Raw genomic sequence first — 14,362 nt, 5'->3', positions numbered from 1 at the left:
AAAAAGCATACCGACAGGAAGGATCCATAGTTACATCGAACACATACGACGAAAAGGGTCCATAGTTACCTTGGAAAGCATATTGACTGAAAGGGTGCATAATTTACACCTGAATCCCATACTTTATTATAAAAAAAATAATTATCTAAAGGGTCCACACACTAAATTGAACAACACGCTGACAAAATGGTCCAACCGTCCAACACCAAATATAAAAGAATTTGAAACACATTTTTGTAGTTTCATGAAGTATATGCAGTATGCTACATCATTGGGACCTTTTCTAACAGCATAATGGTCCATAGTTGCATCGTAAAGGAAGGGTCCATAGTTGCATCGTAAAGCATACCGATAGGAAGGGCCCATAGTTGCATCATAAAGCATACCAACAGGAAGGGTCATAGTTACATAGAAAAGCTTACAACGAAAAGGGTCCGTAGTTGCATCGAAAAGCATACAACAGAAGGGTCCATAGTTATCTTAGAAAGCATATGGACTAAAAAGGGTCCGTAATTTACATCTGAAAGCTTACTAGTGGAAAGGGTCTGTAAATTCCACAAAAAAGCATACCGATCTATAGGATCCAGAGACTATATTGGATAACATACTGACAAAAGGGTCCAACGCCAAATATAACAGAATTTGAAACCCATTTTTGTAGTTATATATGCCACATCATTGGGACCTATTCAAAATTCATAAAATAATACTGAGGGAAAGGGTCCATAGATTACATCGAAAGCATCCTGACATAAAGGGTCCTTAGTTTACCAAAAATCATGTGCTTTGCCATAGGATAACCTCTGCAGCAAGAATGTAACCTGATACTTCACAAAACCTGGAACCGCTGATATGAACTAGGAATATCAAATCAAAGTTTCTTGAAAAAGGGACAATTATTTACATCATATAGCATAGCCGCAAAAGTTCATCGGTTACATGAGGAATTTTCAAAAGCAGAGCTTTGAATCTTTGAAAAAAATACCAAATCATCGATTGAACAATATTAGGCAAATCATCAATGTAATGTGATTACCGTACAGTCTGTAAAGACCATCCAACATTCTTGAAATTATACTGAGGAAAAGGGTCCGTAGATTACATAAAAAACATACTGACATAAAGGGTCCAAAAGTCTTGAAAGTATGTTGGGGAAAGGGTCCATAGATTACATCGAAAGCATATAATGACATAAAGGGTCTTAAGATTACATTGAAAAGCATACTGACATGTAAAGGGTCCAAATATTACATCGAAAGCATACTGACATAAGACGGTATCGAGAACAAAAGCTAGTTATAAAATTTCAAGAGCAAAGAAGAAAACAGAGACTAGATCACTAGATTGGACAACATACTGACAAAAGGGTCCAACACCAAATACAAAAGAATCTGAAACACATTTTTGTACTTTCATGAGCATATGCTACATCATTGGGACCTTTTCAAAAAGCATACCGATAGGCTACAGGATGGGTCCATAGTTATAAACAAAGGGTCCATAGTTCATAGTTGCATACAAAAGGGTCCATGGTTACATCGAAAAGCATACAACGAAAAGGGTCCACCATCAAATATATCAGAATTTGACACCCATTTTTGTAGTTTCATGAGTATATGCTACATCACTGGGACCTTTTTTAAAAAGCATAACAACAAACGACAGGAAGGGTCCATAGTTCATAGTTGCATCGTAAAGCATACCGACAGAAGGGTCCATAGTTACATCGAAAAGCATACAACAAAAAGGGTCCACCGCCAAATATATCAGAATTTGAAACCCTTTTTTTGTAGTTTCATGAGTATATGCTACATCACTGGGACCTTTTCAAAAAGCATACCGACAGGCGACAGGAAGGGTCCATAGTTACATGATACCGACAGGAGAATGCATAATTACATCTGACAATAAGGGTCCATAAATTTTGGATGAGCTTTTAGCCGAAAACCGACAGGAAGGGTCCATAGTTTCATCGAAAAGCATACAGTAGAAAGGCTCCATAGTTACATCGAAAAGCATACAACGAAAGGGTCCATAGTTACATCGAAAAGCATACAACGAAAGGGTCCATAGTTATCTTGGAAAGCATATAGACTAAAAAGATCCGTAATTTACAACAGAAAGCTAACTAGTGAAAAGGGTCCATAAAATTCCATGAAAGAACATACTGATGACTGTATTGCAGTATTGGACAATATACTGACAAAAGGGTCCAGCGCCAAAAATAACAGAATTTGAACACAGAAATCATATTATCGGTTGAAAATAGAACAATAGTTCATCATCATGATAACCGGCTCACATTGTAAACACCATAAAAGAAAAAGGGTCTTATTTTACATCTCAAAGCATATACGAACTGCTAAAAAAGAACCGATAAAATAAAATAAAATAAACATAAAAAGAAAGAAAAGATACCTCCTTTTATTTCAAGAAACATACGATCTGCACATTGTTGCTGGCTTTCACATATATATATATACATATATGTATGTATAACACATAAATGGTGAGTGAAGATCGAACATGGACAATTTGAACAAAAAAAACCCTAAATCAAGAAAACTTTACTTTAAGCAAAGTAACTGAAATACAGTTTTTGAAGAAACCAATTTGTAGAATAAAAACCCTAATTCGATCGACTGTTAAAACAAAACCCTAAATTCAATTAATGAAAAGGGAGTGGAAAGACTGGAACACGGATACAAAAAAAGAAATTGTATTTGTATGTAATGTAATAATGTAATGCTTTTATATGTAAAAGTTGAAGTCGGTTAATAACCCGCGTCAATGTGAAGCTAATAATTTCAAATTAATTTTTTTAAAAAAAATTACTATCCATAAAAAAAAATTACTAATTTATTTTAGAAATTAGACAAATATATCATTTTATTTTAAAAAGGTTTAATCTAAATATATATTTTTAGTAATTCAGTCAGACCAATATAATAAATTGATTAAAAAATATCAAAATCATCTAGTTTTTGTTAAAAAAAGTTTCTAAAAGTAATTCAATATTTGTTTTTGGTAACTTATACATGTTGCTTTTTTTTTTTCTTATATTTTATAACGTAAATTTGATATCACCAAACGTCAATGAAATGATCATTAAAAGACTAATGTAAATAAATAATTGATAACTTGTAAAAAAAATAAAATTAATAAAAGAAGAACATCAAGCTCATCTAGTTTTTGTTGGAAAATGTTGACCAATTAATATATTCAAAAGTAATTCAATATTTGCTTTTGGCAATTTACACATGTTGTTGTTTTTTTAGGTTTATTTCATAACTAAATTTGATATTGTCAAACGTCAACAAAAGATCATTAAAAGTAGAAAATATATAAAAATTGTCAAACAATATATTGTACCCTATGGCCTTTCGAAGTATACATACAATTCGTCCATTCCATCTACAAATACACGTTCAACGTTATGATTTATTATAAATATAAATTGCTTCAATTTATATAATTCAACTACAAGATTAAAATCCAAGCATATGTTTTTATTCAGCATATGGAAGTTAAGTATTAGTGGTGGGAAAAAACTGAATCAAAAATAAAATAAAAAAATTATAAAAACCGAATAATTTGAACCGAAAAAGCCAATTTTATTTTTTATTTACTAGAAAACCGAAAGTTATGATTCGGTTTAGGATTTATATTAAAAACCGAACCAATTAAACCGAAATAAAAATATATATATTGTCATTTTATTTTAAACCTGTAACATTTTATTAATTAAATAAAATAAAAAAATATTTTAAAATAATGATACTGTCATTTTAAAAATTAATATAAGGTTTATAAATTATTTTTCATAATTATATAATTAAATTAATTATTCTCTATCATTATAAAATGTAGAAACTTATTTTTCATAAATAATGATCATATTTGAATTTATTAAATTAAAATTAATCTAAAAAAATTATAAAAATATATGACCTTAACATTTTGATTTAATGACTTTAATTTAAATTTAAGTAGACTTATATCTGCATAATGCGACGGCGACGGGTTAGTGATGAGGAAGGTGGTGGTGGCAGTGGGGACACGGATGGAGGCGACGATAGTGTTGAATGTAAAAGTAATTGATGTTAAATATGATATTATAGTAGTAAAGTGTTGGGGATCTATACTATAAATTATTTCATTAATTTTTTTCTAAACTTAAGGTTTTTTTAAAAAATATATACTTAGTGATGGGGTTGAGTTAGGATTTGTGTGCCTGCCTAATAAATTTACTGATTCGCCCCCGGCCGCCAATTACAAAATCCCCCAATATATATATCCACCAATCAGCATAATCATAAATCATCGATAAAAAAAATTGTTTTTGTATTTCGTGTTGTCAACGCTGTTGGTTTTCTATACTTCAAAAATCCATCCTTAAATCTTAATATACTTTGAGGTTTCTCCTGTAGACAAAAATTTCTCAATCCAATCTATCTTCTGCTTTTATCCAAATCAAATCAAATTAATTATAATTATAATTATATATAAGATAAAACAATAATAAGAAAAATAAAAAAGTGGAGGCAGAATGGCGATGGCAAGTATATACAGAAGAGTTCTTCCATCTCCACCTGCTATTGATTTCGCTTCTTCGCAAGGCAAGGTTTGTTTCTTACCTTACTTTCTTTTTATATGTTAAGCCTCAACTTTTTGCTTGTTTACTATTATTGAATCATGTTTTTTTTTTTTAATAAAAGTTTTGATATTTCACAACAATTCTAGTTTGATCAAATACAGTTCGGATTATTATGTTAATAATAGTGGTAGATATTGATTTTTTACGCTAGGTACGTAGTGAAGTAGTACTTACTAAGTTTGACATCAAGCAAGAAAGCTGCAGGCCACATAGACTAACTAGAAAGATAGATAGATATTTTTTGTAATTTTTGTTTATCTTTTGGAACTCAGCTTTATGTATGTGTGATGAAATAATGCAGAAATTGTTTATGGAAGCGACTCAAGGTGGGACCATGGAAGGTTTCTTTAAGTTGATATCCTACTTTCAGACACAATCTGAACCTGCCTATTGCGGTTTAGCTACTCTTTCTATGGTCTTGAATGCACTTTCTATTGATCCCGGTAAAAAATGGAAAGGTACCTTTTCACTGTCTCTTATTATTATCACGAAAGTTTATAATTTTTTTTCCTTATGCTATGTCATATATCTCGTGTAGAGTCTTAATCAGGGCTACAAATCCCTTCACGGATTGATAAATAGGCAAATTGTCTTAACGTAAACTTAAATCGATTATTGTGAAATACATAAAATCTAATTCCGATGTTGTACTGGTTGAGAAATTGCCTTCTTGGGCATTTATGCTACATTCTTTAACTTTGCAATGACAAAAGGCGTTAACTTTTTGCAGGTCCATGGCGGTGGTTTGATGAATCTATGCTGGACTGTTGTGAGCCTTTAGAAAAGGTTAAAGCCAAAGGCATTTCCTTTGGGAAAGTTGTGTGCTTGGCTCATTGTGCCGGAGCAAAGGTTGAAGCTTTTCGCACAAATCAAACTAGTATTGATGAATTCCGCAAGCATGTTATTGCATGTTCTAGTTCTGATGATTGCCATGTGATCTCATCATATAATAGAGCGACTTTTAAACAGGCATGTAAAAACCTTGACCATTGGTTGTATCTTTGCTCATATTATTGTTGTGACGGGCTCATCTTATTTTTATTCTATTGCAGACAGGTAGTGGCCATTTTTCGCCTATTGGTGGTTATCATGCTGGAGCAGACATGGCATTAATTTTAGATGTTGCACGGTTTAAATATCCTCCCCATTGGGTTCCGCTTAAGCTACTGTGGGAAGCCATGGATACCGTGGATGATGCTAGTGGATTTCGCAGGGGGTAATTTTTTCAATTCCAAGCTCTCTCTTCCAATTTATTATTGCTTCTGCTGCTGTATTTCTTAGTATTGGAGTGGCTAAACAGCAAGTTTGCAAGATATATATAATCCTTGAAACATCAGGGGCTACTTTTTAATAACTGAATAGCTCAAATACACATGAAAGATTAGTTCTTGCGCATCAGCAGGCTGGAACACTTCTTAGCTAGAAAATGCCTGACCGCATGTCTTTTTCACTCTTTTTTGTTTTGTTTTGTTTTTGTTTGTTTAAAGGCGTCTGCTTGATACATGTGTTAATATTATATGTATTAAATGATGATCTGAACATCTTGACTTTATTTTTCATGTTCAGAACTTGTATATGTCTCTGTACTTGTGCTGGTTGGATACCTCGTTTAGTCTGACAGCAAATCATTTATATATTGTCTCGTTATTGATTTATTCACTATATATTTCAGTTTCATGCTAGTATCTAGGCTTCAACGGCCACCAGCATTACTTTACACCCTGGTACGTTCAACTACGTTCCTGCCTTACCCATATGTGTTCACATACACCCTGTTTTAGAATTCTTGACCTTTTTGTATCTTTTCTGCCATATAAACTCACTATGCACAATTTTGGAATTAGTTACTATATAATTTTGCACATATTCTGACACTTCTTGTTTTCACTATCTTGGTGCAGAGTTGTAAGCATGAGAGTTGGGCTAGTATTGCAAAGTACTTGGTGGAAGATGTTCCGGTATTATTGAGTTCTAAGAAGGTGAAAGATGTGAAAAACGTTCTCTCCATTGTTTTTAATTCCCTTCCGTCAAAGTTTCTTGAATTTATCAAGTGGGTTGCAGAAGTGAGGAGAACAGAGGAGGGCGATCAAAGTTTAAGTACAGAGGAGCAAGAAAGGCTCTCCGTCAAGGTATACTATTGCCAGAGATGAATACATGGGCAGGCTGGGCTAATCCATAATTGTCTTTAATTGTAGTTTTTTAAATAATGTACGCGTTAGAAATGATCAGAAGAATTATATTATTATATTGATAAGTTAAATTCATCCAAAAAAGCAATTAGGTGGTTTTATCTTCTATACATGTGAATACACTTGAGATGACTTCTGGTCCATTTTCCTTTATAGTTAAATCTTCTAGTTTAACATATTTGAACCTGCCATAGAAAAGAAAAATAATACCAAATTAATCTGTTGTTAGGTAAGTCAAGTTTGCCACCTCTACTTATTGTCATAATCAAGAATCTGCATCATCTGTCTCTTCATGTTTTAATTTAATTTTTTGGTGTTTCATGTAGGGGGAGATACTGAAACAAGTACAGGACACTCATCTATACAAACATGTTACAGATTTTCTCTTCACTGAGAAATCAGGGTGCCAGGGCCCGCTATGTTTGGGTCAAGAAACCAGTTTGATCGATATTGCAGCTAGTGTATGCTGCCAAGGAGCAGGGTTTCTGGATGGAAACAGTGAATCTCGTAATGGGTTTTGCTGTGGGGCAACACATGTCCATTGCATAAAAGCCAATGGAGACATGCCTGTTACAGTAGTGTCTGGGACGGTGACCAATGGCATTGGTGAACAGCATGTTGATATGTTGGTTCCATCATCTCCTAAAAATTTAAGTTCGTCCAGCACTGGTTGCATTGGAACGCACCACCCAGCTAGTAATGATGTACTCACAGCACTTTTACTGGCTTTGCCACCTCAAACCTGGTCTGGAATCAAAGACAATAGCCTGTTGCAGGAAATAACTACTCTTGTTCGTTCGGACAACCTTCCCACTTTGCTTCAAGAAGAGGTACAAAATTGCACATTTGCACTCACTTTTCTTTCTTGCCTTTGTTCATTCTTCAACATAAGCAGTTTCTAGTAGTATATGGTGATCTTATATTGATCCTCTTATAGATGTTGATCCAGTGTGTTTTAGTTTTCTTATATATACGGGGTGTCTAGATGTGGGTTTATGAATGTTAATGAGAATGATAGGTGTTTAGTGGTGGTTATATATTCATATATATGGGAACTCTCCATTCCTGCCATAGGAGGTAGGTCTATAATCCGATTCCCATTCCACTTTGCCATCATACCTTTATCCATAGTGATTTCTGACTGAGTGACTTGCAAATTAACCACTCTGTATCCATGTTAAGAGTAGATGTGGCCTATACATTATTAAGATATATCTAGGCTCCAAAATCTTAAAGGGTTCTGGTGCATCATGGCCTAGTAATCTATACTCTGTGTTCCAAATGGTAGAGAGCTGAATATTATACTTCTGTATTGCAGATTATGCACTTGCGTGGTCAGCTCCATGTTCTCAAACGATGCAAAGATGACGAGGTAGAGGAAGATCTTTCTGCACCCTTCTACTCTCCAGATTAAATATTTTCTGGGTATCCATTATTTCTGTAATATTATTTGATCATGAATTCACTAAAAGGCCAGAACCACACATGATGTAACTTTACCAATTTTATGAAAAATGCTATATCTATTCCTATCCATGTTTTAGGTCGAGTATCAAGGAACAAGCGATGTATCCAGGAGACCAGAACAGGTTATTGGCAAGTCAAAGCTCTTCTTACAAGGGTCAAACTTACGTAATCAAATTGATGTGTCGTCGTTGGGACAACGAGCCCTTGATTGCTGTAGCAGGCTTTCTGAGAGGTATGAAAGGCCCGATCGGCTTTCGGGTGGGATCAGAAGCATTATTACTTGGCCTAAACCAATTGCTTATACGTCCTGCATAGGTTCAAGGTCTATATTTTCTGTAAATTATTTACCCCGTTAACAGATTAGAGGCTTTGGTTTACTAAATTGTTATTAGGCTTTGATCGTAGGTACTTTTTCCAACATACCACAAGGAAGCTCACATTACTATCTAACATTGTTATCAAATAGAATACACTCATTCCTTCCTGTTTTTATAAGCAGAAACCTCTTTTTTTGTGTGAGTTGCAGGTTCTGTAACCACATAACAACTATATAACACAAAACAGAATACTCAATCATTGAAACCTTTTTCTGTTTTTAGCAAATGGCAAAACTCTTGGTACCTGTTTGTTTACCTCTTGAGTTACAGGTACTCGGTAAGCGACACATACACAACCATAAAACATAGCGAATAACTGTGTGCTTAACACTTACATTGATCAATTATAGGTGAAAATTTAGTGAATGGTTAATTCTGCCTTCGAATTTATTTATTCAGTTACTGCTTACATGTAGCCTTTTTTGATTTTGAATCTTTTACAATAAATTAATTTTGTGCCTGGATAATCGGTGAACACAAAGCAAAAAAATGCTCAAGGTAATAAATAAAAAAAGCTAAATGTTTTAAGAATCAAAATAAAAGGTTTTAAAAAGTTGTCCAAATTGAAAATTAGAGTTCAAAGACCGCAATAGTTTAAGGTTAGACCTATAAGTAAAAACAAAACCTATTGGGTAAGGTGGACTATGGAGATAAAAAAGACCAAGGGTGAAAAAGAAAATTGAATGGGGTATTCACTTTTTGTTCAGCATTTTAAGGTATAAAAATTGTTGAAAATTGAACGATAAATAACCAACTTTTTAGCAAAAACATACTGAGCTTAGCATGAGCAAAATCCAATACAGATCAAAGTATGTCCAACCACTATTTCTGCTGTATTTATTTATCAGAAAAGTGACAAAAGAAACCCGTCTCCCCTCATTTTGGGAGTACTACAGACCGATGTAATCTTTAGCTCACGACAAAAAATCAAATTCAAAATACAATTGATATTCTTTATCCTGATTTCAGTGCTTTAACAGCTTTCTCGGCTGCATCATCCAGATCCTCTGCTGTAATCAATGTCATTCCACTTTCCTGCATATACAAGCATACCAAATACTTAAATATTCGACCCCATGAAATTTTAACACGTCCACAAGAGATTAGAGAAAAAAATACCTTAAGAATCCTTTTCCCTTCATCAACGTTTGTGCCTTCAAGACGAACTACGACTGGCACCTTCAGTGAAACCTGAGAGCATAAAAAAAAGTTTAGATTATTTCAGTACAACCATACTGAAACACAAGTTATAATTTTGACCCAGTTACTTGTGAAGTTATGAATATGTTGGTTTGGGTTTATCTCTAATGGTATTAACTATTAAGGTAATAAGTAATACAGTATAATGTAATTCTACTAATTAATTAATAAAAACCTTGGATCTTCTGGAAAAACTAAAAAAAAGCCGCTCAGGTATGAGAAATGTATTTGCAAGTGACTTGAGGTGAAATTCATCAGGGTAAACACCCTTTTACCCAAATAAAAATATTCCGGACAAAAGGTAGTCAAAATAAACCCACGCATTGCTGACCCATTTTGACTGTTCTCAAGCAGCCTGCCCGTGCCAACCACTTTTTTACCAATAATATAGTTACACTCCTATGGACTATGGTTGATCAACAAGACATACGAAATAACGATGTACAAACTACTTGAGTGCTGAAATGTTAGACTGAATTCAAAGATGAAGCAATTTTAAGAAAGTAATGCACTCACATGCTTAGCAGCGTTAACAATCCCACTGGCTATCACATCGCACTTCATAATTCCTCCAAAAATATTCACCAATATTGCTTTCACTTTGTCATCTGATGTCAAGATCTTGAAAGCTTCAACAACCTGCTCCAGTCATCCAGAATAACTATGTGCGGACAAGGTTATAAAAGTGTACTCAGTTTATTTTTACTTCTAAAAAAGTACTTGCCTGTCCTTCGGAAGCATTTCCACCTACATCCAGAAAATTGGCGGGTGTTCCTCCATGTAACTTTATGATGTCCATGGTGGCCATTGCTAACCCAGCACCATTAACCATACATCCAATTTCCCCATCCAAACCAATATAATTCAAATCTGCTTTTGCAGCCGCGACCTGTTTTAACATGAGTATCAAGAAAATACCATTAGTCACAGCTTACGAGTTCTGTCAGCAGGTATAGATAGTTTAAAATGATGACTTGATATTTATTGAAATAATAAAGAAGGCTAGGTGTTGACTTTGTATTTATTCATATACAACGGACAAGTTATACCTCTCGGGGATCTTCTTGTGTCGGGTCACGAAGAGCAAATATCTCTTTTTGACGAAAAGCAGCATTATCATCAAAGTTTAACTTAGCATCAGCGGCCACCAGCTTCTTATCTTCAGTCTCGGCAATAGGGTTGATCTGAAGGAGAACATTTGAACATGACATCAAAGTTCAGCAATAACAACTAAAATATGAAATGAAGCCACAAGTTCTTTATACAAGTAATGCTCACCTCCAACTGGGTGCAATCAGATTCGCAGAAAAGGTTATACAACTTCTTCACCTGTTCTATTGAAGCAGTTCTGTCAGCTGTCTTGATAGCAAGACCATCTACAACTTTGGCAGCATCTTCATCTGTAATTCCTTTAAAAACATCAATGGGTACCTGTGAAAAGCGAATGCAGATGAAACAATGACAGAATATGTGAAAAAAACTAAATATGTGAAAAAAGCCAAGGAATTGTATTCCAAAAAGAAGGCATACTTTTATGATCATGTCAGGGTATTTTTCTGCAAGATCTTCGATGCTGGTTCCTCCCTGACCGCAGGCAATGATAAGCTGAAAAAGCAAGTCCCGGTAAGCATCCAATTGTGTGTATAAGAAAGAGACAGAGAGGAAGTCGAGTTATATAGAAAAGGCTAATAATATGACAACATATGGGCATCTGTTCAATTACTAGAAAACATGAAACAAAATCAATCCGAAATACGTATTTTTACAAGTAGAAGAAGGTGCTTACAGGACCAGCAGTGGTACGATCAAGAGTGATCGCGAAGTACATCTCATTCTTTAGTGTCACCTTTTCACACAAGTAAACCTGCACCCAGAGGTAGGGTATGTGTTAACTTTAAAAAAGATAGAAGATGTGAGATGGGAGAAATTTGCTGTTCACAAGATATTTAGAGTTGCCATGTGCCTTACACTAGCTAAAGCATATCATATCTAATGCATATTATTTTCTAATAAGAAAGTTGATCTGGACTTGATTCAAATTTCACTTGAAAACAATGAAGATCTATATCTGGATCCTTGAGGCTTGAAAGAAGTAAGATGGACTACAGAGCAATAAGTATTTGTCAATTGTCATCTATAGCAATACCTAGACCTCATGATGTCAAACATGTACGCAAATGAAATGCACTTATCCACGTCGTCATACAAAGCTTACTATAGACATCCGATACCCATTGTGTCGATGCAATGCAAAGTCCCACACTGATTGCAAACCTAGACAGGAGTGTACCAACAAGTTTTGATTGACGATACTTGTGGCAAATCTATAGTTTCAGTCCGTACATTATTGGTACACATGAAGAATATTATTCCGAGGATGGGTTTGCAGAATAGAATACCGCCTAGTAATATAATGGGAGCACAATAAGCTCTCAACACCCAAATAATATAAGCTTCCAAGACACGAATATGTTTGATCATCCCATTATGGATTTATGGCAGCTATTGATCAAACATCAAGTATCTACTAGACATTACACTCATAGGTTTTTCTTAATGTTTTTTAAAAGCTAATACTACAAAGATCACATGGAAGCCTAAGTCTCACCGAAAGAAATTTTTTTACCATGGGAAGTAGATAGATATATTTCAGTCAGGATCTCACAACATGCCAACATCACAAGTATAAAATACAGCAGTAGATCCTACACGTACATAAAGATCTCTGACAACACATGTGACGATAACCTCAAAGCAAAAATAAATAGATTCCAATAGCGCAAAAAAATTAAGACGAATTAAAAAAAAAAAGTTAACCTTGCTGACAACTTTGCCTTGGGGGCCCGTTTGTTTAGTGACAAGAGTCTGCCCAAGCATCTTCCCTACATGACCAACAAAATAAATATGAAAAGAATGATCAATCAACCCATCAATAAAACAAAATTTCATATTCAATGTTAGCCTTTTCCTAGCCAAACTTATATCGGATATCTAAGAGAGACATTTTCCAGTAACATCTGAATAAAGAAATACGATAAAACACAAAAAGGGGCATTCTTCTAGCTTTTAACAGTTAATTTCCAAGTTCTAGGAGAAGGATCTTTTAAGAGGCTAAAAACTCAATACGTTTATATTCCAACTTTAGTTCTCTCGTATCAACATAATAGTGAGCTGAGAAGATAATGAAACACGTACCAGCTATATCTTCAACCTGATCAATGTTGACAATGTGAACTCCACCCTGAAGACCACTTGTGAACTTCCCTAGGCCCCGTCCACCAGCAAGAATTTGGCTCTTGACCACCAACTGAACAAAAAAGACACCAGCTTTACTTATATAAATCCTCAAACATATAGCTCACTCAGTAGAGCACCACAGATGGTTCACAATTTTTTGGTAGAGCAAGAGTCAAAGACTTGCACATTTATTTCTAAATAAAGGTAAAATAGACGAATGATCATGCAGAAATTTTACCTCCTTTTCATTGGGAAATGTTGTTTGAATGGCCTTTCTAAGTTCCTCAATAGAAGAAACAGCAACACCTTTTGGTACGTTAATACCATATTTACTCATCAACTCAGCTCCCTGATTTCAAAAACTTCACGAGTCAATGAATAAAGAAGAAATGCCAACTAATTTATAGTACTATATCACTATGCACCAATAACATGAGTCAAGTCATGATAACAAAAGAGGGCCTTCTAAGTGATGTGTATTATCTAGTTGCTCTAATGACCACGATTTCTTTGTGTTTCATTATTATTCCTACCCAACTAAATCGGGTTAAAATACTTCAACGTATCATAGACGGATTGTAAAAGTTTTTAGCTTTTCCTACAAATAACCACAATCGAGAAATGAAACTCCCACATGGCACACGAACCAACCCAACAGTAAAAAATTGACACATACCTAATGACTCGCTCTGCAATACATAAACGAGTATTTTGATATCAAGATCTCTGGTCCTTACCAGTTGACCCATATCCATTTTACAAAAACTCAAGTATTAAATCCTTACATAATATATACATTTTTCTAATTCTAATTAAACACACAAACAATCATATATGAATATGACAAAAACAAAAGTCAAATTCTAAATCGCATACATCATCATCACCTTTTTTTTATTTGTAATAAGTTATATATTTTATATATATATATATATATAAAGACAAATAGAAAATATTTATTAAAGCATATTTAAACCCTAAAAAAAGAAGGTGAAAGGAGAAGGGAATACGACCTGATACTCATGGATGTTGAGACGGCGGAGCTGCTGCTGTTGCCATTTTCCGGCGACGGAGATAGATTTATTTGCGAGCTTGGTTATCAGCCCCCTCACCATATTTTTTTTATATAACTTTTTATATTTTTGACGATGGAATGTAATAAGATCGGAATCGAGATAAAAGAAATTAGATTTAACAGACAGACGGAAGGGAAGAACAAATAATGACCTATGTGC

At 34.3% G+C, this 14,362-nt stretch overlaps 2 protein-coding genes across 4 annotated transcripts; one reads left to right on the top strand and one right to left on the bottom strand.

The window, feature by feature from the left end:
* The first annotated feature begins 3,977 nt into the window (after positions 1–3,977).
* LOC122592595 (glutathione gamma-glutamylcysteinyltransferase 1-like) lies at positions 3,978–8,945 on the top strand. 3 transcript variants are annotated; one of them, XM_043764866.1, is made up of 10 exons: positions 3,984–4,624; positions 4,959–5,115; positions 5,388–5,626; positions 5,710–5,873; positions 6,330–6,381; positions 6,559–6,786; positions 7,173–7,676; positions 8,165–8,218; positions 8,391–8,635; positions 8,719–8,945. In XM_043764866.1, the coding sequence occupies exons 1-10, from the start codon at positions 4,550–4,552 to the stop codon at positions 8,777–8,779; spliced, it is 1,779 nt and encodes a 592-aa protein (XP_043620801.1). In that variant the 5' UTR covers positions 3,984–4,549; the 3' UTR covers positions 8,780–8,945. The 3 variants fall into 3 exon arrangements, with proteins under 3 accessions (XP_043620803.1, XP_043620801.1, XP_043620802.1); XM_043764867.1 differs by having other exon boundaries at positions 3,985–4,624; positions 8,706–8,945; XM_043764868.1 differs by lacking the exon at positions 8,719–8,945 and having other exon boundaries at positions 3,978–4,624; positions 8,165–8,271; positions 8,391–8,482.
* A 500-nt stretch (positions 8,946–9,445) lies between these two features.
* LOC122591080 (succinate--CoA ligase [ADP-forming] subunit beta, mitochondrial) lies at positions 9,446–14,362 on the bottom strand. Its single transcript, XM_043763276.1, has 12 exons — positions 14,141–14,362; positions 13,366–13,476; positions 13,086–13,197; positions 12,708–12,772; positions 11,677–11,754; positions 11,421–11,495; positions 11,169–11,321; positions 10,940–11,074; positions 10,615–10,779; positions 10,407–10,529; positions 9,810–9,881; positions 9,446–9,725 (listed from the first exon to the last, which is right to left on the bottom strand). Exons 1-12 carry the CDS (start codon positions 14,240–14,242, stop codon positions 9,645–9,647), a joined length of 1,272 nt encoding a protein of 423 aa, XP_043619211.1. The 5' UTR covers positions 14,243–14,362; the 3' UTR covers positions 9,446–9,644.

The sequence above is a fragment of the Erigeron canadensis genome, chromosome 3 (genome assembly GCF_010389155.1).
Source record: "Erigeron canadensis isolate Cc75 chromosome 3, C_canadensis_v1, whole genome shotgun sequence".
In the NCBI taxonomy this organism is placed as follows: domain Eukaryota; kingdom Viridiplantae; phylum Streptophyta; class Magnoliopsida; order Asterales; family Asteraceae; genus Erigeron; species Erigeron canadensis.
Note: the sequence above shows the minus strand (reverse complement) of the source record. Positions and strands in the feature narration are given on the sequence as shown.

Coding starts and splice junctions, on each gene's coding strand:
- LOC122592595 (XM_043764866.1), top strand. CDS start 4,550: ATGGCGATGGCAAGTATATACAGAAGAGTTCTTCCATCTCCACCTGCT. Junction 5,627..5,709: donor ATAGAGCGACTTTTAAACAG/GCATGTAAAAAC, acceptor ATTCTATTGCAG/ACAGGTAGTGGCCATTTTTC. Junction 8,636..8,718: donor ACGTCCTGCATAGGTTCAAG/GTCTATATTTTC, acceptor CTTTGATCGTAG/GTACTTTTTCCAACATACCA.
- LOC122591080 (XM_043763276.1), bottom strand. CDS start 14,242: ATGGTGAGGGGGCTGATAACCAAGCTCGCAAATAAATCTATCTCCGTC. Junction 10,780..10,939: donor CACAAGAAGATCCCCGAGAG/GTATAACTTGTC, acceptor ATGTTAAAACAG/GTCGCGGCTGCAAAAGCAGA. Junction 9,882..10,406: donor TTGTTAACGCTGCTAAGCAT/GTGAGTGCATTA, acceptor TTATGCTCTCAG/GTTTCACTGAAGGTGCCAGT.